Source organism: Rhincodon typus, chromosome 10, assembly GCF_021869965.1.
Source record: "Rhincodon typus isolate 14 chromosome 10, sRhiTyp1.1, whole genome shotgun sequence".
In the NCBI taxonomy this organism is placed as follows: domain Eukaryota; kingdom Metazoa; phylum Chordata; class Chondrichthyes; order Orectolobiformes; family Rhincodontidae; genus Rhincodon; species Rhincodon typus.
The window spans coordinates 2988687-3012240 of NC_063341.1; the positions used below are offsets into that span (position 1 = coordinate 2988687).

General features: G+C 40.0%; 1 protein-coding gene across 1 annotated transcript in view; it reads right to left on the reverse strand.

Moving 5' to 3' along the window:
* The window catches only part of LOC109932319 (xenotropic and polytropic retrovirus receptor 1 homolog), a 131341-nt gene that overhangs the window by 13643 nt on the left and 94144 nt on the right, over positions 1-23554 (reverse strand). The window contains exons 4-8 of the mRNA XM_048601952.1: positions 14204-14353; positions 12673-12756; positions 10611-10692; positions 4482-4663; positions 2544-2723 (exon numbers count right to left, since the gene is read on the reverse strand). Coding sequence (XP_048457909.1) covers positions 2544-2723; positions 4482-4663; positions 10611-10692; positions 12673-12756; positions 14204-14353 — 678 coding nt within the window. The remainder of the gene's footprint in view (positions 1-2543; positions 2724-4481; positions 4664-10610; positions 10693-12672; positions 12757-14203; positions 14354-23554) is intronic.

Here is a 23554-nt window from a genome sequence, read left to right on the forward strand (position 1 = left end):
TGGCTTTGTATTTTGATCATTAAATTAGTGGATGCTACTTTTCCACACAGTGCAAATACCCTGAAATACCATTGTATTTTAACATAAAACAAGTCTAATCCTTCACTAACAGTTTGAAAATCATGAATTGCTTCACTTCTCCTAATTTCTAATGGCTGACCCATTTTTTGAGCTCAGCATAGTTGAGTATGGTGATTGAATGGAAATCTCATTTCCAATACATCATTTAGATTCAATCCTGCTAGAAATAACAGTGATAGCAGTACTTTGTTTGGGATGAGTTCCATGAAGTTTAGACCAACAACTTTTCACCCCTCAGAAAAAATTGATGTATAAATCATCCACTTATCCCTCATTGTTGAGGGTTCTGCAGGGATTTTTGACTGGTTAGTACTGACAAAACAAATGTAAATGCCTGGTCACTAGTTTCTGCTTAATCTTATTTTTATCTTTCTTCCTCTCAACTGGTGCTATGGAAACTGAACCCTTCACCTAGATTTCTCAAGAATAAAAGAACAATGCTGAAGAATCCAGTTTAGGCTGTATAGACTTCACCAGCTTTTCAATTCAGAGTATTTACTTGTTCAAAGCCAATGAGCCCAAGGTGGAAAAACAGCAGGGAAAGAACACTGTTCTTTTAAATGATTAGAGCACCAAGTGCTGATGGATCCTACTGATGAGCAGTACATTAAACCATGTAGAAGTTGCACCTTTGGTAGCCACACACAAGAACAAAAAAGTAGGCTCGAGAAAAGAGTGTTTTAGAGAGGAATGTTTAGAGAGGCATCCTTCTATTTGTAAGAGACCCATAAAATCAGCACATTAATAGTTTTGCTGAATTGGTGTTAAAATGAGAATGGATGCTTGATTTGATTCAGTCATCTTCCCCAAAAACTAGGACCTCATCCTCAATTTTTACCATAGAGAAATCCCTTTGAAATAATGGAATCCATCCACCAGTAATTATGAATGGATTATACAGCTTCTGCTTGAAAAGTACTGACAGCTCCAAGCACCAAAATCACAGCCCTGTTAAGGTACAGAACTAATGCCAATTTGCTGCAAGCACCCATTCCCTCTAATTTATCTGCAATACTTTTGCTCCAATCAGACTGAGGGTGATTAGCATTGGGGATTTGAAACACTTCTATTATATGTCGCCAGCAAGCATGCTGAGGTCAAATACGGTGCAGAGTAAAATTGCCTCCATTGTGCCTCACAATGGTAGAAAACAGCCTTCCAACTGTGAACAGTGATGTTCTACTATCTCTCGTGGTCTGCAAATTTGTCTAATCTTATGCATCTTTGTGCCAAGTTGCAGACAAATGGATACGGCAAACAAGTGGACTACAGTATATCACTTTAAAAATCCTTCTGATTTGTCACTTTCAGGAGCTTATGTGCCCATGGGACAGTGAGGGTATAAAGAGTCTAGTCATGATGAAAGGATATTATTGAACTAGAAAGAGTGCAAAAAAGATTTACTAGGATACTACCTGGACTGGAAGATTTGAGTTAGAAGGACAGGCTGGGACTTCTTTCCCTGGAGTGTAGGAAACTGAGGGGTGACCTTATAGAGGTCTACAAAATCATGAGGGGCATAGATAAGGTAGATAGCCAACAACTTTTCCCCATGGTAGGGGAGTCTAAAACTACAGGCCGTAGGTTTAAAGTGGGACGGGAGAAATACAAAAGGGTCGACAGGGGTAATTTTTTCACACAGAGGTTGGTGAGTGTCTGGAATGGGCTGCCAGAGGTAGTGGTGGAGGCGAGTACAATTTTGTCATTTAAGAAATATTTGGACAGATACCCAGATAGGATAGGTATGGAGGGATACAGACCAAATGCAGGCAAATAGGGCTAGCTTAATTATGAAAACTGGGCAGTATGGGCAAGTTGGAGCAAAGGGCCTCTTTCCTTGCTGTAAACCTTTACAACTCTACGATGGTCCAAGCATAATAGACCAAGCTGGTCTTTGCTTGTCTATCCTAAAATTTGGAAACTTTGCAGACCATGTGGGTATGTTGTCAGTCACAGTACTAATATTCTGACAGCCCACCTTGGGGTAATGCAAAGCCTGTCATTGCCAACTATACTTGGTTAGTTTCATACTTTTCACTGTAAAGATCTTTTTTCACAAACATGTACAGATTGATATGTGTTCATGCTTCCAACTGAAATCAGAGATGGAGTCAGCATTAATGTTTTTAATAGAAACAAGTTTTAATCCTACTTTCAGAGAAACACACTCTATTATTGACACAAAATTCCAGAGTATAAATACAGCCTGGTTAAATTAGTTCATAACTATGCAGGATATGGTGTACAACATTTCCCAAAAAACACTGAATAGATGTTGGCAAGTTTGATAAACCTATGATATTTTTACAAATATCTCTCACAGTGACCCACTTCCAAACCTTATTTAGCTTAAGAGAAAATGGTCAAGCTGTGGAGATAGTTCAATATTTTATTCCCAGTCAAAACAACATTTATGCCAATAAAAATGTGAAGAATTGTAGGGAAAAAAAATTCTTACTCACCAGGAGCTTTAACAGCCAGAACCTAGACTTGTAGTAGCAGGTTTTTGTGGGATTGATGAGAAACAGGAACATGAACCCGTAGAGTATGAGAGGGTTGACCTGCATTGGAACTAAGTCGTATGACCCATATAAACTGATGAACAGGCTCAAGCCCCAAAGGACTCCCAGGAAGCCAGCAATCTGTAAAAAGATAAATGCTTTTACTTACTTACACAGATACACGCTTAAACTGTATAAACCAATTCTCTTCCCTTACACACTTGAAAATACAATACAATTAACACGGTAATTTAGTCAACTATGGCCACATGAAATAGATGCTAACAGGGCTGTGTGTGGAAATAGTCCTCATTTAAAGAGAACACATTGAAGGGAACTTTACCAGATACTTATGATGCAATGATCAAGTATAAACACAGGTTTCAAGACAGGATAGATAGATTTTAGCTCGATTGAACAACAGTGGGTGAATATCTCATTCCCTCAAGTTTTGACGTGTGCCAGATATTTGTATTATTAGCAGAGAGGTGCACTATTTAATGAATAACCAGTGAGCTTAATCGTTGTATCTACACTCACATGTAGCAGAGACAGTCCCAAAATGATCCTTTTGGAAAGGAAATCACAATTTGACAATGGAAATCTGTTGCTCAATAACCATGATTAAGTGTTTCCTTCATTATGTTGTTTCACATTTTCTACCAGAGTGGAGTTGATTGCTTGAGTGTGTACATCTCATGACAGGAATGTGAGTATCAAAGTGCCTACTAACTGTTGGACTTAGTAATAAAATAAGCTCTTGATATGAGGAAGGATGGCTAATAATAATGCATTATTTTCCACCCTTGAGTTATCTTGTCCTTGAACTACATGTTCTTCCACATCAAATTTGCTCTCCCAAATGTGCGATTTCTCAAGGTCATTGAACATTTTTTGTGTCCCTGTTTATTATTGGTGCTTCAAATTTCTTCAAAGAATCACTTATACTCTAAAGAGTCACAATCTACAAGGAATTCCACTTACATTGCATAACTGTGCCGTGGCAGCTGGGGACACAATGACAAGATCCTACTCTGAATTGCTTATCTCCAAACCATTCTTTGTAGCTGCAGAGGTCCTTTCTGTTTGATGGGTACCAGGATAGATTCAGACTCTCCAAAATAAAAAGTATGAGGTCCATAACACTCACATACCAATCCCTTCTCTGAACAGGGAAAACTAGTCATCTGCCACAGAGAATTTTAGAGTTGGGGAAGACAGATTCAGAAGACAGTGTTTTATGGGAGTGCATGTTTCCTGATTTCCACTGAATAATAGAAACCCTGCTGGAGAATAAGGCCTCGATGACATTGATGAAACTACAAAACTAAAAAAAGGCAAGCAATATCATTACCCCCTGGGCAAGGGAACCAGTTCCAAATAAAAGCAACTGCCAAATGCCCTCTTTGGCAGTGTGATAAGAATGTGGTGCTTAGATAACTGAAATCTTTGACATTGTGTTTTAGTTCTGATATTATGGCAAACAGTTCATTTAAATGCTGCTTCTTCTAAGGTCGCCAAGTATCCACTGGAATTCTGCAAAAACGGTACTTTATATTGTTTGAAAGTAGCCCCAAAGATACCCATAAAAATCACAGGAAAATATGCAAAATTTTCTGAATAGGCTACACAGGCTGCAAATGAAATAACCAAGACAGGCAGTATAGAAACTCACATTAAAGCACTTATTTAATAGAAAATTTCTCCCCTGGAGAAACTGAACGGAGATTGTTTGAGATGATTATTTAGAATTGACCCAAATTCATGCACCTAATAAAAGATACATATCTTTGATTAATACAAAAACACGAGGTGAAATGTTTGTTTAAGAAAATAAACACACCATTGGGAAAATTAAGACCTGCCATAGGTCTATCAATCACATCTGAGATGACTAACCTCAAAGAGATGTTGATGGGACAGATTGCTTCTGGGGTTGAGTTCAAAGATTAGCACATGGTTCACTCCAGCCTGCCGCCAACCATATGTGTTGATGCCAAGCAGAAAGAGAAACTCGATCAGAAGGAATCCACCACGGTAAATACGCACCAAAGGCCAAATGTTCCCTTCTTTTGATTTACCTGGAAAATGCAGCAAGAATTGGTAAAGCAGTTGATGATCCAGACTGAACTATTCTTTTTAAATGAAGTAACAAGAATCATCTTGACATAGATCTTTTCACCACTATTTGACAGTTGAGTAAGAATACACAAAATTAATTAGAAATGTTAAAAAAAAAGAGTAATTTTCTGTGCAAAAAGTAAAACAAAAAAACTTTCCCGCACTCAGTCTCTTGCAGGTCTCATTACATTAAGGAGATGCAGAATAGAGAGAAACAGGATGCACCAAACTATACTCTAACACAGACATCGTAATTCTCATTTAACACTGGGCTTTAATCAATGGCTAATTAGCTCTCTTGGAGAGGACAGGTGCCTGAAATAAGAAAAACATACTTAAATAAGGCAGAATGGTTCTTGTGGTGCAATGGTGGTGTCCCTATCCCTGAAAAAAGAGAGACCCGGGTTCAAATCCCACCTGCTCTCAAGAGTTGATTACAACATAGGTTAAATAAAAATTTTTTCAGAAAATTTAATAAGGCAGAATGTTTCTTGTGGCACAGTGGTAGCATTCCTACACCTCAGACAGGAGGTACGGGCTCAAGTTCCACTTGCTCTAGAGGTGGGTAACAATACGTCTGAACAGGTTGATTAGGAAATATAAAATAAGCTCAATATTCAGAAAGGAAGGCTCTTGTGGTGCAGTGGCAGTGTCTCAACCTCTGGACCAGGAGGCCATGATCAAGTCTCACGTAATGCAGAGGTGTGTCTTAACATCGGTGAATAGATTAATTAAAATATCTAAATAACGTAGAAAAAGGACTTCTGTGGCACAGTAATATTGACTCTGCCTTTGAGCCAGAAGGCCTGGATTTTAAGCCCCACTTGCTTCAGAGGGCTGTCATAACACGTCAGAACAGGTTAATTAAGAAACAATAAAAATAAGGCAGTAACTGTGCAAACCAAATTAAAAAACATACCATTACTGTATTAGAACCTGCACTGTCTTTACTGGGCTGAACAACGCTTTCTAAACTGCATGTTAAGCCTTCAGTCTGACTATTCTATTGCTGAGGTTTTGCATCTTAATTTTTCCTATGCCATCTCTTCAGTCTATCTGGCACCATTCTTTCTCATTGAAAACTGCTCGGATTATTATTCCCCTCAAAAGTCTCAATACCATATTACTGACACAACATTAGTGATTTCTGAAGTTATCAAAACTATTATTAACACTCGGATCATCCAGCACTTTGAAGTTTCTGGTCCAACCAATGAATCATTTACTATCTGTCTATGTGGTTCGGTCATACTATTAGTTACCTTTTTGCCCAAGGTGATGTTACTCCTAGACCTCTACTTTTGAACATTTATTTGAACATTGACTTTAACACTGACAAAATCCTTGACTGGGTTTGGCTCCATAAATTTCTAAGCAAGTCATCGCTATTTAATTTTCAAGATGATGAAGTTACCCCTTTCTCTATCCATGACCTAAGGTTCAATTCTTTCTTCATGTCACCACTTTGTCACTCTTCTGGTGTCTAATCTGCCTGAATTCAGCAATTCTTCACCTGGCTCAACTCAGTACACAGTGCATGGACCAATGTTCCTCTCAAGGATTCTGTGATTCAATTCCTGAATCACTAAATCTCAAGTGCCTGCATACTTTTCAATTGGGGTCCCAACAATGCAGTATAGCAGTTATCACACAGAGCCCATTCGCTTGTGAATCAATTTCGAAACCAGCCAAAACTTTCTCAAGAGTGGTGCAATGGTAGTGTCCCTATCCACAGGTCAGGTCTGGGTTCATGCTCCACTTACACTAAAAGTACTTTTAAAAAATAACATTTTACCATTCAATTTGGCTTTGATCATTGGGTTTCTTTTAACTTTTGAAGTTATTGTTACTTCGAGTCTTTTGCAAACCAACAATTTGCAATTATGTCGTGTGTCGAAGCAGGAATTTGACAAAAATTTGAAATCAAGGAGATATTAGGTCAGGTTTTAATCTAAGGGAAAAGTTTCATGACATTTTTTTAGAGGAGGAGTTTGGTAGATAGTCTTAGGGAAGAAACTTCAGAACTGAGGATTTTGACTGCTGAAAGCACAGCTGCCTGAAAATTAGGAAAGTTTAGAAGAATCAGAGCAGCATAGAGATTTGAGGGTTGGAGGAGGATATAGAGACAGGAGGAGAGGACAAATCCAGCAAACAGCATTCATGCCTCACCTTTGATTACTCGACTCCTTCATCGACTGACATCCTTGGTCTCACTAGGTTCCAATCTCAGATGGAACATCCTAAGCATTGCTCAGACTGCCTGCAAGAAGTTTGGTTCTCTCTCTTTTATACAAAATGCTATTTTCCCTTCAAAAACACTTGGGTCTCTGAAAGTTTGTTCAAAACTTGAATCCTGTTCCCCAGTTTGGGGAATCTTTGCTTGCTTCCTTCTCCTGGGTAGGACAATAAAAAAAGATTGGTACCTGATGCTACAGTATGTTGTCCTGCTCATGCTAATCAATTCAAGATGATAGTGGCATTCAGGACAAATTACATCTGACAGCTGGCTCAAACAGAGTTTTAACAAATAGTGGACTATTGGATGCAAATTACTTCAATTGTTAATGCAGTAAAAGGAACAACTGACCACTTAGAATGCTGGGTTAAACATTAGACTAAAGGAAACAACTATCCCTTAGTGCCAACTAGAAAAATTGCAGAGACTTTGGCTTTTTCCACCAGGAAAAGAAGACACCTGAGAGGTGATCTTATAGAGATATACAAGACAGTAGACAGTGTGGGTGAAGTTAATTTGTAAAATTACTTAAAATGATCCTGTGCCTGTCGAACAGAAGGGGGCATATCAAAATAGTCAATAGTAATTTTGAAATTGTGAGATGCAAAGAATCAGTAACACTTAAAATTGACTTTTGGGGCATGTTGTGGAGGTAAAGCCTCTGGAATCATTTAATAAACTATTAGAGACGATAATGTGGTGAATGTAAACTCTTTTAGGATGGATGAATTAGGATAAGTTGGATGGGTTTTCTAATCTGTAAACATCTTGAGATCTCATGATAAGTAGAAGATGTTGCCAGCAGCATAAATCTCCTCCTCCCTTCACAAGATGGAAAAGCATTTTGCCTGCAGGAGATATTTACTGGAATTACAGGGACAAACTGTGTCAATGATTCCCACCATTTGAATAAGTGCAAAAGCATTTTCCTTGTTTATATTACTGATTCCCAACTGATATCATGTTATTTGATAACATTCCTTTCTGTATCTAGTTTGCATTTTTACTATCACTATCACGTTTACAAGGGAAAAGGATCAAAAAGCCCTCCCTTTCTCCCTTTTGATCCAACAATGCCTTCCTGTACCTGATAGCAAATACAAAGACAAAAGCGGAACAGTGCAATTTGACTCCCTCTTGCACAAAAGACCATTCTCTTTTGAACTCCATGGCCAAAACCCTTAATTTACCAAGTGCCTCAACATGGGACACATACCCAGCCATAGTACAGTTCACATACAGCAAGAAATATATCACAGAACAGCTGTTCATTCTTTTAGTTTGCAAGTAGTTTCAATATTATTTACTGCCAACATGTTCTTAAGAGTTTTCTGCTGGGTATTTCAAAGTCCATTTATAGGAAATTTGTAAACGTTTATGCATGATATGCAGTCACATTTTAATACTGAAATTAGCCAAAGATATTGGGACAGAGTAAAGGAAAGGGAATGAAAAATGAGTTTTGGTAGGTTATTCAATCAGGGGTGGCACTGAAGCCAAGCCTGAACCTGACCTTACTCTGACCACACAAGCACATTACCCATTCACTAGTTTACAATCACAAACAGCTATCATGGTTGGTTCACCCCTCCCTGGTTTCGTGCTCCTGAGGGCAACACAAACCCCTTCCATCAACTGCTGTCTCAGCTGAAATCAGCTGATTCAGCACAGATGAGGTAATTCATCTCCGGACGTTTTTGTCAGCATGATTCACTCTGGTTATTTTTACCTTGCTTCTGGTTTGTGGGGGCACGGTATAAAATCGTATACCACAGATTAGTCTTTTGATCCACAAAATGTCTTTTGGGAAGGGTGGAGAGATACAAAAGCCACAATACGAACAAAGGATACGTACAACTGACTCACTGCAATTCTGCGTGACAGCCTGGGCACCATAATCTTGTTGGTTACATGGTAGGGCTCATAAAATGATAACTTGGCAAAAGCTGCACAGCCTCAATTTGCTAGCTACTCCCTATCTTAGTAAGTGGGAACTCAAAGGTTTCCGGCAGGTGAAGCAAGGCTGTGATGTAAATGTGAATAAAGATCACGGTAACGATGCTCGGTTTAAAATTGGCGAACACTGTTCATCCTGGTAATATTTTCCTTGAAGTTTTGAAATTGCAGAAGCATCGCAATCAGCAACTATCTCTATCCATTATCAGCAGTACTTGGCACTTGAAACCGATGGGGAAAATGAGAAGTACAGCATATTGGAATCTGCTTAACTTGCATGATTTTGGAACATTATCTCAGCAGTATGCTTATTACTGCTTCCATTTTGTGTAATTTACTTCTGGGTTGAAATTTTATTCATATTTAAGAAGAGAAATAGAACGCCCAATAGTGGGGTGGATAAAAAGTTAGGTGGGTGTGAAATTGAGCTGCACAAACCATGATTTCTCTTCTCAGTGTGTGGAAAGTTGGCTGATCTTAACTTGGCATTATAATTGCTCTCAGTCCTGTGGAGTGATGGATGGAAAAAAAAAAGTTCTCACTCCTGATTCCAAACCTGCAACAGTTGCTGGAGAACGTGAGTGAGTGACTGACTGACTGTGAAGTAAGAAAGAACAGGTTTGTGTTCAGGTACTATGCTTCCCACAGTTCAAATCTTCATAGTCAAGGCTCTGCAGCGGGAGGTACCAGAAGTTGACTAGTAGGATATGCCCCTCAGGATAAGATAGCACCTTCATGGGGAAAGGAGAAAAAACTGGGTGGAACGGGAAGTAAACAGGAAAGTTTTGCGGTTTTAACTAATTCAGTGTGAGCACAAATGTATCATTCCCGAAACAAGGTTGCCTTAGGAAGTCGACCCTCACTTGGCAACATATCACTTGTCTTTTAATTATTTGTTAACAGTTTACGATGCTGTTGTATTGTTCACCGCTGCTTGCCTTTGAGAAGGTGGTGATGAGCTGCCTTCTTGAATGCTGCAGTCCATCCGGTGTGAGGACACCTACAGTGCTGTTGCAAAGATAGTTCCAGGATTGTGCCCCAGTGACAGTGATGAAATGAAAATATAGATCCAAGTCTGCATGGTGTGTAATTTGGACAGGAATTTACAGTTGATGGTGTTCCTATGCCTCTGCTGCCTTTACCCTTCCAGAAGGTGGAAGGGTTTGGTTGATGCTGTTGAAGGAGCTTAGGTGCTTAGTTTCTGCAGTGCATCATGTATCTGGTACACACTGCTGCTACTGTGCTTTCATGGTGCAGGGAGTAAATGTTTATGGTTGTCAAAGGTTGTGGGGGGTGGGGTGCATTCACAAGGGCTCTTGTGGAGGCTGTAAAAGGACTTTAGGTGGTGGACATCCTATGTGGACTCAGGAGGTGAATTACTCACGACAGAATTCCCAGACTCTGACATGCTGTCGTAGTCATGAAATTTATAATGACTGGTCCACTTCAGTTTCTGGTTAATGATAATTAATAATAATCACCAGATTCTTTATTGTAGGTGGATTTAGTGAAGGTAATGCCATGATGTCAAAGGGAGATGGTCAGATTCTCTCTTGCAGAAGATGGTCATTGCCTGGCACTTGTGTGGTGTAAATGTTACTTGCAACATGAGAAACAAAAATATGTTACGTCCTTATTTCAAACACGTTAAACAGACACAAACCTAATTCCTTTAGAATGCAGAAAACTAGTGCATACATGGTCTTGACATTTACCTATGAGTATCAGAGCTGCAAGCAGTACAACAAAAATTCCAAAGTACATTCCCACCCTGAATATGGTCCACGCTGGGGCTGGCTGTAAAAAAAAGACAATGAGGTAGATAAGACAGGGTAAAGCAAGGAATAGGAATAATCCTTCAATTCTTACTGAAACAATTCTATGCCCCTAAACAGTAATAATTTACATAGATGATCTCCTTGTACAAATCTTTACTTAAGTTTTAAATTATACAAGGCACATTGCATCCAAATGATTTAACAAAAGCAATGGGAAGACATTTTAGCTGGTTCTTTTAAAGGTACCAACAGCTACAAGAAAAACATGTTGCTAAAACCTAACAAACTCGAAGGACTTTTTATCCCATTCACAAGCTCTGTGTTGAACCTGTACAGAAAGCAGATCAATTAACAAGCTAAAGCTACCTTCATGTAATCATGCAGTTAGATTGTCAACACCTCCCACTTTTCAAGACTAGCTGCAGTTGGATCCGTACACTATAGTGTCACAGCACCAGCCTGTGTTGAATTTACCCTTAAAGGAACTTGAATCAAGCACCAGAATTGGAGCTACAGTGATAAATTGGGAGTGATAAATATCAGCAGATGATCATAAATCCATCATTCTGTGCTTTACAGCCTGATCTTTTATTCTTGGGCCAAGGTTTAAGTGTTGCTAACACCACCTTGTCAAAGGGTTCAATATGAAGGGAGCCCAGGTAGTTTCAATCCAGTTCCAAATGAGTAATGATCCATAATTCAAAACCGTCCTTAATTGATAATCTCAAATACAGCCAGATTGGTCTTGGAAATGGATTACATCTTACTGACTTTTATAGGGTTATGCTCCACATGTGGAGCTTTACTTTGCATCTCAACATGGTATACCTGACCTCGGAGTGTTCAATAATGACAGTATGTACCTTAAATTGAGTCAGTGCTGTTTACCAGCAGCAGAAAAGAAGTAAAAAGTTACATTTCTAAAGCACCTTTCATTTCAAGATACGATAAAGCACATTACAGCCAATCAAAAGTTCTGAAGTACAGAAATTGTGAAATAGATAAACCAATTAGTTTGCGAACACCAAATGTAAACATTCCACAAACAGCAATTAGATGGATAAGCAATTAATCTACTTTGGTTTTGCTGGTCGAGCGGTAAATGTTGTCTATGTACCAGGAAAAACTTCCTTTCTCTTTTACTTTGTAAAATTGAGTTAATTCGAAAATAAAAACCAGTGCCTTTATCCTAACTTGTGGTGAGATCTGTTCAAAAATCACCCCTGTGATTCCTAAACTGCATTGGGTCCTGGTTTGGCAATGTCCTAGATTTAACACTGGCATTCTAATGTTTAAATTCCTCCACCCTTTTCTCTGTAACCTCCTCCAACCCTCCATGAAGACATCATTCCTACAATTTTTACCTATTGTGTAGCTCCAATTTCTATCTTTCCTACTTGCATTTGTATTCAGATGCCTACACTTTAAGTACTGGGTTTCCCCAGCGAACATCTGTACCTAAGTATAGCTTGTAAGATGCTCCTTAAAACCTACCTCTTTGAGCAAGCTTTTGGTAACCTAATCTTATGTGGCTCAGAATCAAATTTTATCTACACTCACTCATTATCCATTGATTTGTTACCCTCAGATCCTCATTTTCCTGAGGTCAGCCCCATTAACCTAACTGGTCTGATCACACAGTCCTTTGTGTTAAATAGAAGTTTTACCTTGTAGCAGTGTCCGTATTTTTTTATCTGCAGGAGGTCCATGGCCCGATACTCCGCAGATAATGACAATTTTGTGTATTAATCTTCCTGCAAAGAACTTTGTAACATTTTACTACACGAGAGGAACTTCAGAAATGCAAACTGTTGCAGTCAAAAAGTGCTATGGGGCTTTATGTGCCTCTTGAGGGGACTGTCAGGGCATCAGTTTAATGTTCCCTCTGAAAGCACCAGTGACAATGAGACTCTCAGTCCTGCCTTGCAGTCTCAGTCGAGAAAAACAATGATAGAAATGAAAGTTACTGCACTACAAGCTTAATGTAATCAGGACTAACCTGAGCAGCGCCAAGGGGTGGTACTCGTAACCTCTTCATGGCTTTCTGCCTGTCACCTCCTTCCAATTCTGCGGTAACAAGAGCCTACCAAGCAAAACAGATCAGAATTAATCTCATTAGAATATATAAGATAAAAAACAGTAAGTAATTGGTCAATAAATCTGAAGTAACTAATTCTACAACTGGTATATTTTAATTATTTTTCTTTTTGGCGATGGTCACATTTATTGCAAATTACTAGAGGTCAATAGCAGATGTTTTATAATTGAGTAGCGCGCTGAGCTGTGAGTGGACATTAAGAGTTGCTCAAATGAAGTTGGACTTGAGTCAGATTTTGATATGAGCCAGTTCTGAGGAAGGGTCACTCGACCCGAAACGTTAACTCTGCTTTCTCTCCACAGATGCTGCCAGGCCTACTGAGCTTTTTCAACAATTTCTATTTTTGTTTCTGATTTACAGCATCTGGAGTTCTTTCAGTTTTTGTTGACACGGGTAGGTTTGGCAAACTTCCCAAGTGTTGGCTTGCTGTACAACTGTATGAAGTAGGCTGGAAGATTTATCACAACTGCGCTCATCCTGTTCTCAGTTGAAATTGTGCTCATTATTATGCTGTGATTCTGTAAATCATTCCATTTGTTTAATTCAGGTTTGAACATGTAACCTATGGGTTGCTGATCTAGCACTATAAATACTACTACATTAATTCAATGTGAAGTTGTATGCTTATGAACTCATGGAATTAAACAAAATAGTAACATATTAGAAGTGATGATGGCTGGATAGCCTGAAACACATTAGGCAAAATAAATTTACATCAAGAATATTGGGATTATTCTCCCTGAAGCAAAGAAGATTTGAGAGATGCTTAAAGTTATGAACAATCCTGGTGGTTGATTAGCAACCAGAAGAAAAACATGTTATCTAACTGGCAAAGATCGAGAGGAGAGAGGTGATAATAATAATTCGAATGTATTGCTTGAATGGGCGGTGGAATCAGATTCACAATTAATTTTAGATATGGAACTGTATAGATACTTTGAAGAGATTAACTGAGGAAGTGGAATAATTGGATCATTCTTTTAAAGCGCTGACCCATCCAGGAAGGGCCGAATGTTCTTTATCAGTGCTATGTGCTTCTTTAAATAAATGAGGAACACTTAGCAAGAATTCTGTGATTACGTGCTGTGGTACGTGGTGAAGATGCTTAAACATCTTTGTAATTTCCCTATACATGTGCTTCTCTAAATCTTTCCCTCTAGTCAGAGGCCTATAGAATATAACCAGTACAGTAATGATGTGTCTTGCTTCTTAATAAGAGACAGCAAATACACGGTTACAGGTTCACTTGTAAAGCACTGAAATGGAGGTGGTTGTTTCAGCAGAGATTGGAAAATACTTCAGGCTGTGGAAAATGAACTTTGTCAAGAAAATGAGAGTTCCTAGCATTATTCAATCTGTGGACAGAGCATTTTAAACAGGATTGTTGGACCTTAGTTCTATTTGACTGTGTAGAACACTCTATTCCTCTTACCTCTGTTTCACTGATCAGCTGGGTGATCTTCTTGCAGGTATAGAATGGAGCCACCTCTACATGTGCCACTCTCCAATCAGCACCACGGCTTGTCTCCAACATTTTATCGTGTTTTTTCAGAATCTTTCTAAAACCGGTGAAATTCAGATTCTGCAAGAAAGTAAAGCAGCAAGCAGTTAAAAAGAGCACTTATTGGTTGTTGGCACAATTATCACATGGCTACCGCCTATCGATTGCATTCCAGACACAGAATAATCTGGTTAACTCTTGACTGCACTCTGAAATGGTCAAGCAAGCCACTGAGTTGTACAAAATTGCAGCAAAGATGTATAGACATCGAACTCAGCATTTGGTCACCCAACCAGATGACCCAGCAGAGATGTGTTCATTAAGACATTTTGGGAATTGTGCTAGACTTGGGAAAACCGTCCCACAGTATGGCCATACACTCAAGCGCCTCTATTGCCATTACGAGGTAGCTTCTATCTCATCTGACCCCAAGAAATCTCATGGCATAAGGTCAACCATGGGCAAGAAAACTTCCTGATGATCATTTCCTTTGGCTGGGGAATCAGTACTCCAACATGTTCAACATCACTTGGTAGAAGCAGCATGGCTTGGAATATTTTCTGGGTGAGAGTCTTTAATGTTCACCAGCAAGAATGGCTCAATAACCTTATTATTGACTGAAACTGGAGTTCTGAATAAAAAGGTGGTCAGACTAGATCTACAGCAAATGATGAGAGAAAATAGTCGAGTGAGATACCATTCTCAGGGAAGTTTCAACCAGACCTCGTCCTCACCAATCTCTCTGTCACAGTGCATCTATCTGGATCATCACACACATCTCGTAGAAGCAAAGCCCTTCACAGTCAGAACACCTTGCATGCTATTGAGCAGTATTTCTACTTCAGTAAGGCTTTTGACAAAGTCTTGCAAGGGAGACTGATTAAGGTGGTAATAGGCTGAGAGATCCAGGACAATTTGGTAAATTAGATCCAAAATTGGCTTAGTAGAAGAAAGCAGATAATTGAAGTTTAGTTTTGTAACTGGAAGCCTGCGTCCAGTGGCATAACAGAGCTCAGTGCTATATCCATTAATAATTTAGACATCAACGTAGGAGGTGTGATCAATATGTTTCCAGATTATGTGACAATTGGTGGTGTAGTTAATAGCAAGGAGAGGCGCCCGATGCAGATGGGCTGGTCAGATTGGCAAAACAGTGGAAAATATAATTTAATCCTGAAAAATGTGAGGTAATGCATTTTGGGAGGACTAACAAAGCAAGAGAGTAAACGTTGAATGACAGGACCTCAGAAGATCAGGGAGGCCTTGGTGTGCATGTCCATAGAGCCTTGAAGGGAACAGGGCAGATAAATAAGATGGCTAAGAAGAGACATGGGATACTTGCCCATATTATCTGAGGCATTGAATACAACAGCTGGGAGGTTATAGCCGAGAGGGACCTGATTGAAGTATACAAAATTATGAGGGGCATAGACAGGCTTGACAGGGGAGCAACATTTCCTCTTAATAAAGAGGTCAATAATCAGGGGTTATAGACTTGATGTAAGGGGCAGGTTGTGCCGATTTGGAACTCACTGCCTGAAAGGGTAGTAGGGGTGGAAACACTCAAAACATTTAAGTATTATTTAGATGAACATTTGAAATGCCACAGACTATAAGGCATGTGCTGGGAAATGGAATTAGAGTAGATAGGTGCTTGATGACTGGCACAGGCACAAGGGACCAAAGAGCCTCCTTCCACTCTGTAAAACTCTTCGAGCTCTATTTCTAGAATTCCAGCTGAGACAGATTCAAAACAGATTAAACAGCTCAAAATTGGGCTAGACATCTACGAAGTTCTTGGGCCATTGTCATCAGCAGAATTGCATTCCCCAACAATTTGTCATTGTCAAACAACCACCAAAATCAGAGGAACAACACTGGGGGAGTGTGAAAGAGCCTATTAGGTACAGTGTCTAGCATACCTGAAAAAGAGACGCTAACCTCATTCAGGTATACAATTACATCTGTGCTAAGCAGCAAAATTAGGATGTTGTCAATAGAAATAAGTAGTCTCATAATCATCCGACCTGCAGCCTGTAACACCCAGTCATGAATGGGTGGTGAACCGTGAAACAACCAGTGGAAAGGTGGCTAACAAGGAGAACCCCATGCCTGATGATGGAAGCGTTCAGCATGTGAATGGAAGGCAAAATTCCAGTGGGCATGAGCATTTTCAGGCAGATGTGGGTGATCCAATTTGCTCTGCTCCTGACTTCTCCACGATCACAGATGCTACCATTCAGCCATTTAGATTCGCTCTAGATGCTAATAAGGAATCGCCGAGTATAATGGATACACCAAAGGTTAGTCAAAGGAAAATAGTTGTGGTTGTTGGAGGAAAATCAGCCAAGTCCAGGGCATTGTTGCAGGAATTTCTCTTGGCAGTATCCTAGCCTCAAATGCCCTGCATGTAATAAGACTGACAAAATTGATAGAAGGGACTGATAAATAACACTAATACCAGACAGATGCCAGGCAATTACCATCTCTAAGAAGAATGAGCCCAAACATCTCCTCATGACATTCAATGGTACTACCATCATCAAATCCTCAACTAACATCTTGGTGGGTCAACATTATCCAAAAGCAGAACTGGACCACTCACATAACTACACCAGCCATTGGAACAAGGGGTCAGAAGTTTGGCATTCTCCACTGGGTGATTCAACTCATGACTCCCCTAAGTCTATCCAAATCAGGGGCATAAGGAAGACTCACCACTTTGAGTGTAGCTCCAGCAATACTCAAAGCAGCGTATCTATTCAGCCCTCAACCTGAAACATTCACTTCTTCTACTCAGAGATAGTAAGACCTGCCGATGCTGGAGTCTGAGATAATACAGTGTGGAGCTGGAGAAACACAGCAGGCCAGGCAGCATCAGAGGAGCAGGAAAGCTGATGTTTCAGGTCGGGACCTTTCTTCAGAAATGGGGGATGGAAAGGGGGCTCTGAAATAAATAGAGAGAGGGGGGTGTTGGGCTGGGAAAGGTAGGTGGGATGGTGATAGCAGGTAGTGGTGGGGATTGGTCAGTGAGGTGGGAGGAGCGGATTCTTTTACCAGCAGTTTCTGCAACAGCAGTTCCCCAAGCCTTAATCACCTCGAAGATCAAGAGCAGCAGCCACATGGGAAAATCAGGACCTTCAAGCTCCCCTCGTTATACACAATCCTAACCAAATATGTTGCTGTCCTTTCATTATTACTTGGCAAAAATCCTGGAACTCCCTATCTAAGAGCACTGCACAAGTACCATATGGACTACAACGGACCATCATCATTTTCCTGAGGGCTATTAGAGGTGGCCAATCAATGATTACCATGTTAATAATGTCTACATTCTGTGAATGAAAGTAAAAGAGACTGCTGAAAGGAGTTACCTGTGAATGAAACAGCAGGAGAAACAACTTTGCAACCACAGCTGAGACCCGAACTGCAGCTGAGACCCTAGAGTGATTAAGTACAGTTAACACTCTAAAATGGCATATCTTCCACTAGTGAGCATAAATAAATGCAGTGAATACGAAATAACCAGCAGGGGTTCTGTCTGTTTCTTAAAAAGTACAACTATACAGACTTGCAACGGAACCTCTCTCTTCTGCAAAGCTGATTGCTGATACCATCAATGGAATACAGAATACTGGCAAAGAGCTGAAAAGGGAAATTATTTTTTATCAAAATATTCTCTAAAAATCTGCAGGGAGATATCAATACACGAGTATTGTTGTTAACTTTAAGATGAAATTTATAAAATCGCAAGAAAATTACGAGAGAGGTAAGCAATTTGGAGCATCTTAATCCATCTCACCAAAAAGCCTAAAGTTTTCACAACACAGCGCCCAACTGGGTTTACTTAAATGCCGGGTTTGTGTTTTCACTAATCCATCCAGGAGCCTACATTGTGTAGTTACATTGCGCGGAAATCACTTTCCTAATATCAGTCTTAAATTTGCCCCTTCAGCCAGTTTAAACTTTCAACTCTTGTCCTACAATTGCAATAGATTTCAAGTTAACTTCTCAGACTTACCTTGTCCACATCATTGTCTGAACTCTCTGCAAAATGACCTCGTAATCTTTCCAAGCTGAAAGCCTCAATGCTATCCAATCTTTCTTCCTAATTTGGACCTCTGACGTCACAATCAGACTCGTGATTTTTCTCTATATGGCCTGCTTCAATGGCTCCCTTGTATCTCAGTCACAATAATTAGCCACAGCACTTGAGTTGGAGTTGACTAGAGCATTGTATAGTTTGTTTATATTCTCCTTTGATTTTAACTTGACTGTTGAGTGGTTTCACAGAATGTGTGAATGATACAGCACGATAGGCAGCCATTCGGCCCATTGCACCTGTGCTGGTCTTTAAAACAGCAGTCCAAATTAGCCTCCATTCTCTTGACTATCCTCCGTAGCCCTGTAAATCCTTTCCCAACAATTATTTCTTAATATCCTTTCAAAAGTTACCACTGAAAGTGCTTCCACAATCTCATCAGGACACATATTGCAGAACAATAAGTTACTGCTTAAATTTTCCAGAGTCTCTGGTTCTTTTGCCAATCACCTCAAAGGTATAGTTCAACATTCTATCGGTATTACAGACCAATGACTTGCCTCCAGTCTACCAATATCTTGCTTATTGCTTCCTATGAACAGTACCTTGCATCTGCCTGCATTAAATTTCATCAGCAAATTCACATATTTTTCCCTGCTTGCTGAAGTTGCTTTGGAGAAATCACCGGTAGGGAAAGGCTGCCCATCTGTGGACAGACCCTTTCAGTTTGACATGGAGCTGTAAATCTCCAGTGGCCTTGGAAGCAACCCAGACCTGGTTCAGTTCAATTGTATACACTGACTGAGCCACTCTCCTTGTAGCAACTATGAAACGGAAGTCCCAAAAGACAGCAAGTCTCCCCCAAACCCCATCCAAACAACAATATTTCCACATTCCTACCCATCTGTTATTCCACAGAGTAGTTAAAGTTTTGAATTCCCTCATATCCTCAATTATTTATTGACATTAATAAAAAAGTTCTGCAGTGATTGAACTATTATTGTACTTCAAAACATTGATAGCAATGTTACTGCAGGATTCATCAAATAGCCAGTAATTTCATTTTAATTTGTAGGAACATCCACGGAATTGACAATTCTTTTCAATATTTGCTGTATTTTGCTATTTATAGTGGAACTGGAATTTTTCTCTTTATCCTGGTAGTTACGACAAGATATCAGTAATTGTCCTCCTTAGTCTTTGTATAATACTCTATCATATCTGTGAAGGTAAATTCCATTTCTTTCATTGTCACTGAGTTGGCTCCAAACTGCACTGTCTGAGTTACCTACACCAGATGGACTGGAGCGGTTACTACCTTCTCAAGGGCGATTAGAGATAGGTAGTAAATGCTGGCCTTGCTAGCAATATCTACATTCCATGAATGAATACATTAAAAGAAAAGTTCACAGATTTTGCTGGTAATTGATTCAATCTTTTCACTGGGCGTTTTTCAGTTTAGTGATCCTTGTTTGCAGTTTCTTTGTAAGCTGTACAATAGCAGGCATCATGCTATATTTTTCACCTTTATCTGCCTGACTGGCTTCCACTTTCAACTTGAACAAAGGATTTCACTCAGAAATGTTAATATTTTCTTTTGGTCCCTGGCAGTATATTCCAGAACTTGCTGTTTGTTTTTAATTGGGATGCTACTTAGAATGAGAAAATACTAGAAAACTTGAGCTTTTTGTTACTAGAATGAGGCCCTGCCCAGGGACTAGGGTCAATAGAAGCAGACGGTTTCTAGTAGTTGTAGTTTCAGGAAAGAAGGCAGATGGGATTAATAGCAAGACATGTGGAACAGAGGGCAGGAGAAACTTCTTAATAGACAGCTGTAAGGTTCTGAGATTCTGTTCCAGATTGAGTGGTTAAGCAAATATATCAAAGAAAAATAAGTTGAAGAGATCTAGCAATGGTAGTCAGAGTGAAGATGTAGGAATGTGGAAACAAATCAATGGCATTATGATGGCTTGATGTTTGAAGGAAGTAGATAAGAGCAACCTTGTAATTTTGCCACCACAGTCATTATTCAGGAAAGAGTAACGATCTTGGGGTGACCTAAAACAATGGAACAGCAAGCAGTGAAATAAAGCAAACAGTGCACAGTGAGATAAAATAATCACAGAAATATCCAACTCTTGCTGAATGCATTTTTCAAAGTATTTGTACCCGATCTCCTGCTGTCCTCTCTATTTAAACAACCTTTTTTTTGAACAACGAGTTTGCAGAAGCACCACAAGAAAATGGAAATAACCAATTTTATTTAGGGTGCTTGATTTCTTTTGCTCACAGCAACATCCAGGAGATGGATTACTAATTCCTGGAAACTCCAGGACAATCTCAGGTGGCCAGCAACATTATGGCTGGGAAAAAAAAATCAGATTAGCACTAGCCAACACTGAAAAACAGGAAAGACTTAGCCCGGAGTGAGATAAAGTGATCAGACAAAATAATTCGAAAAAGTGTTTTACTGAGCAACTAAGAGTCAACAGGGCCACACTGACTCTGACGTAGGCAGCTATGCTGGGTAGTGGAAGAAATAAAAGTACAACAACTGTACTAGATACAAAAACTGTACTAAATGCAAAAAGAATTTACAAAGATGAAACCTGAACTGAGTTTTTATCTCTGAGAGAAGACTAAACATGCTGGAGATGTATTTTTTTGATACAAATGTAGGAAGTGGACTGATTAGAGTTCTTTAGGATTTGAAGCATTTCAAAAGGAAAATGTGGAGAACATACATCCACTTTTGGGAAAGGAGTCCAAAAATAGGTGCTGGATTTTCACACAGAGACGGGAAACTGGAACTATGTCTATTAATATTGCAAATCTGCCTCTGTTGGGAAACTGACTCAGATTTTTGTGGGAGACCATTAATTGACATGGATTTGGTTTCTCTGACATAGCTAGTGGGGGCAGGAATGGAGGTGAGTCAGATGAAGTCAGGGACTGATTCAGGCAGCCATCACTGGGCCTCCTGGTTGTCTAGAGGAACAGATTTTGTGGCAAAGTCTGTTTCACTACACCACAGGGTTACAAGATGTCCCTGATGAACTGGAGGTCTGGCACAGAGCAACAAGGAGGAGATTCTCTTTGCAGAGGGTGGCGAGATGAGGCCACCTCATCATGCAGCAGCAGCACCTCACTATTTAGATAATCTCCTTCTCTCCAATTCTGCCTCTTCTCTTACTTCCTGCTGTTGCTCCAATGACCCTTCCAGGGCCTCACTGTCCCCAAGGTACACTGCCCCTCTGAAGGGCTAGTATGGAGAGTGCAGGCCACTACTATGGCCAAGACACTTGCAATGAACATTGCAGGGCACCAGCTGACTGCTAAATGCACCAGACCCTTGTACCACTGAGCCTGTAATGAATCTAACATGTGACCCAATCTTGGTAAAGGAGGAGGCAGCTGTGACTTGGGTGATGCAGAGGTGTGCAGCCACTTTAAGAGTGCACGGAGTTCCACACTGAGAATACAAAGGTGGCTATGACTGCCTGGAGAGTGACAATCTTTTTTCACACTGGTAGTCAGTCATCTACAATCTACAAATATCTTTGCTTCTCCATGTAGATCTTGTACTTGGGGTAATATTTTCTTTGTATCCCCCAGACTCCTCCTGCAGTCCTGTGATACCTGGTGTTTTGTTCTTCTGCTACATACAATGGCCTCAATTTCTGAGGGTATAGCACCCATCTCCAGATTTGGATGAGAGATAATCTCAGGTGGTACTCAGGGAATCTAAACAGCTCTGCCCACTGGTCTGAAACCATTAGATGGCAAAAGGGTAACAATCCCTCAAACTGGAAATAATCTTAATTCTGACTCCTTCCCTGACCTTTGGTGGGTTACTGCAATTTATCCTTCAGAGAAAAACTCCTCTACCTATGTTCAGCCATAAAACATACCTTCATTAACCATCCTGACCTCCATGACTTGCCAGTTCATCTGCTGCTCAACAGAAGTTATCCCCAAGAGATGGGTTTTTAACAACCCCTCAATGATACTGATTGGTCTGATACTGATTGAGCACATTTTCACCCAGAACACAGAAAAAGACCCTTCAACCCACTGAGTCCGCACTGATCAAAAATAACCACCTAACTATGCTAATCCCATTTTTGAGGACTTGGTCTATAGCCGTGTATATCTTGGCATTGCAAGTGCATATCTAGATACTTCTTCAATGTTCTGAGTGTTTCTGCCTCTATCCTGCTTACAGATTCCCTGAGCTCCAGATTCCCACCAGCCTCTGAACTTCCTGCCTTGGACCTTAAATCCTACGCTCTCAGGTCACTGATCCCTCCATCAAGGAGAAAAGTTTCTTCCTGACTACTCCGTTTATGCCCTTCAATGTTATACATCTCAATCATGTCCCCTCTCAATCTTCTCTGCTCTAAGGAAAACAATCCCTGTCTGTCCAATCTCTCTTCATAACTGAAATTCTCCAGCCCAGGCAACATCCTCGTAAATCTCCTCTGTACCTTCTCCAGAGCAATCATACCTGTCCTATAATGTAAATTCCAGAATGGCACACAATGCTCAGCTGTGGCCTAACCAACCTTCTATACAATTCCAGCACAACCTTAAACCCTATGCCTCAGCTAATAAAGGCAAGTATCCCATATGCCTTCTTAACTGCTTTATCCATCTATCCTGATAACTTAAGGGATCGACATACACAAACACCAAGGTCACTCTGATTCCCGGTGATTCCCATTCATTATTAATTCCCTTGCCTTCTTTGTCCTGCACAAGTGCATCACCTCAGACTTATGGATGTAGGACATCTGAATGCACAAAGCCACTGCCACTTTTTTCTAGCTGACCAACTTTGTTTTGGCCTAGTTTGGGCTCTGACAACTTGACACTAGCTGCCAAAAATTAGGTTACCAATAAATACAGAAGTAACCTCTTAACCTAGAGCATTAAGATATGCTACACTCAATATGTTCAATTCAATAATCTCCAATTGGTGGCTGCAACATTAGCCCACCTTCAATTTTGTCACAGCTTCAGTATAAAAATAAAATGAGGAAATGGGTAGCACAAAGTTATATTCCTCTGCTGCAAAAATGATTTGCGAGCTTTCCTCATAAGATTAGAGATTATAGTAACACCTAACTCATGCTTGTGTATGTTTGTTAACATTTGTCCAAACGTTCACCACAAATAGAGAAATAACAGAGTCCAAGCATCCTACTTGGTATCAACTAATCAGAGAATCCATAAGGAGA